General features: G+C 36.0%; 1 protein-coding gene across 1 annotated transcript in view; it reads right to left on the bottom strand.

Moving 5' to 3' along the window:
- Positions 1–483, bottom strand: part of DPH5 (diphthamide biosynthesis 5) — a gene marked incomplete at its 5' end in the record, with an annotated part of 18,017 nt that extends 17,534 nt beyond the window's left edge. Inside the window, one exon of the mRNA XM_010189250.1 lies at positions 359–483. Coding sequence (XP_010187552.1) covers positions 359–483 — 125 coding nt within the window. The remainder of the gene's footprint in view (positions 1–358) is intronic.
- Positions 484–2,669: the final 2,186 nt, after the last annotated feature.

Below are 2,669 nucleotides of genomic sequence, written 5' to 3'. Positions count from 1 at the left end.
TCTTTCAAAACATAGCACATTTCTTAACTCTGTGATATCCTAGAATTTCTTCTGTTAGCAGATAAAACCTGGAACAAAATATTCTCTATAAAAGTTAGCATGGAGAATGAAGTGATAAGTGACTGCTGAAGGAAAGATTTATACATCCTGAAGGGTCCACGTTTTTATCTATACGGGATAACTGGGCAAGGGAACTCGAAAGCAAGATAAAGTGTGGACAACAGCACGTATACTTTTAAGATATAAAAAGTGCTTCTGGTCTGAAAATCAGCAAATTACTGTTATGGATTATGGCTTCTTCCTATTCCAAAAAGAGTGATAAAGCTACAGCAATAATTGAAATGTTGCTTTGTCTTACCCAAAAGGATCACCAACAACAAGAAATGCCACATCACAAACATCAGCTTCTTTTAAAATGCTATCTGCTTCTTGTTCCACTGTTTCTCGGTCAGCCAAAATCAATTCTTTTCCATAAAACTCTTCCTAGAAATTGAAATTAGTAAGAAACACTGAAATAAGCCACTTAGGAGTGTTGTTGTATCCCTCTGGGTGCTTACTCAGGAACACAGACAATGGACACTGGTAAGGCCAACTTTATTATTCTCCCCAGCAGTCTGATCCATATCTCAGAGAGCCCTGCCTCCCCTTGCAAGAACACCTGAGCTTCCCATCAAGCAGCTCCCAAGGTGAGAAAAATTAGTCAAGCACATTATTCAGATACTGACTTGGTTTTTTATGCCTTCTGTTTCAGTTGAGGATCTGCTCAAAAAAGTAGCTCAATCACATCTCCATACTGAAGGTACCTGGGTGGACTCTAGGTATAGTTAACTAACCGGTCATCCTACTGTAAGGCATCCCCTCTCACAGGTCTGTACCTAACTGCTTCGGTTAGTTCTAATACTGACATCAAACCACATAGAAATATGATATTAGCTATGCCACAACCTATAGATTTTTCCTTAGTAAATTGTAACTAACCCCATCTAAGGAATGATTTCATATTAATTCTTCATCTTCAGTTCTCTGTAAGAAATACTTTCCTATGTATACAGGTAAACATCTATTTGATTACATCCTTTGCTTTTCTTCAGCAGCTCAGTAATCATCATGTCTCTTTGTATGTTTTAAATGCCTTTATTTCCAGAATCAACCTCACACGTGTAATAAAACTTCAGCAAAACATGTTTTCTGACTATCCTGAACATATGTGTCTCCAAGTCATGTGTCACCATACATTTTACATGCTCTTTATATGATTAGATAAAGGTTTCTCCTAGGGCCTAGACCAAAAAAGGTGGTTTTGTTCTAAATACTATTCAGAAAATTTGGGTGATATTATAAATATTAAATATAAACAAATTGATACATTTATTAAGTCAGTTATGGTCCAGAAAGATTTTCTTATGACTTCTCCTGTGACTTCAGTGATAGCTTCATCTTTGCCTGCAAAGAACAGTGAATCGACAAGAGAACAATCACACTTGTACCGCAGTGGAGTAGTGCTTCCATGAAAACATCAGTGCCATAGCTGGAGTATTACAGACAGGACTTCTGTTACTGGTTCAGTTCCCTTTCCTAAAGATGATCTCCTCACCACTTTTGAATAAGTTTCTCTGACTCTCTAACATGAGGATATTAATTTCTTTGTGAAATTTTCCTTGAGACTGCTTCACAATGCAAATCAAACCGTGTTAATTAGAGAACGTATAAAATCAAAGATTTAGAAAAAACTAAACTGTACACTCACTGGGAGGACACCGAGTCCAAGCAGTTTTCACCAAACCGAGGGATGATTCACACGGCCAACATCAAAGAGCTTTTAATACCTGTTTTAGGCCAACAAGTTCAACTAAACAAGTCATATCATCTGAATTTTGAGATTTGATTTCAATGGCATCAGTACAGGAGGATTTGTAAAAAATCCTTGTAGGAAAGAATCTGTTCTTTATCTCTTGAGAGCTTTCCCACAACTTTTCATATCATTTAAGAAAGGCTGACCTTCAGATTACTAAAGAAATCATTCAGCGTTGTCACTTGTATGTAAACTGGGCTGTACTATCAACACTTAGTCATTAATTTCTATACTCCCTCCTAGGCAGTTTCAGGTAAGAAAGTATCTTCTACTTTGTTTTTATTGATAACTTTCACCAATTACCTCATCTTTGGAACTTCAAGGTTTCCAAAAGACTTAAAACAATAAGAAATGAAACAAACCAGCCCCCAAAAACAACCACACAAAAAATATTCAGTATTTTTCTATTATTCAATGTTTTATTTCCAGCTGGCTAGGAATCCATCAATTTTTTGACACTAAATGCAGATTTTGAAAAGCGCAGATTTTGCAAAGCAAAAATATCCAAGTAATAATTTCTATTTTGCAATTTTCCAACTAGCCAACAACAAAGTAACATTTTATTTTGAGTGGATTATTTCAATTCAGATTGAAAAAGGAAATTATAGAGTATATAATCATTTCAAAATACAGCAGATATAACTGAGATAGCCCCAAATATTCCAGCCGAGCTTGTACTGGGAAACAACATAATGCTGACAACAAGCTAAAAGTCTCATGTGCTGTAAGTATACACAGGTATGCATACAAAGTACATTATGGCTACACAGCACTCAAGACCCTGATAGCATCTCTGTGTAGTACTACACAGCTTATG

The sequence above is a fragment of the Mesitornis unicolor genome, unplaced genomic scaffold (assembly GCF_000695765.1).
Source record: "Mesitornis unicolor isolate BGI_N332 unplaced genomic scaffold, ASM69576v1 scaffold24207, whole genome shotgun sequence".
Classification (NCBI taxonomy): Eukaryota; Metazoa; Chordata; class Aves; order Mesitornithiformes; family Mesitornithidae; genus Mesitornis; species Mesitornis unicolor.
Note: the sequence above shows the minus strand (reverse complement) of the source record. Positions and strands in the feature narration are given on the sequence as shown.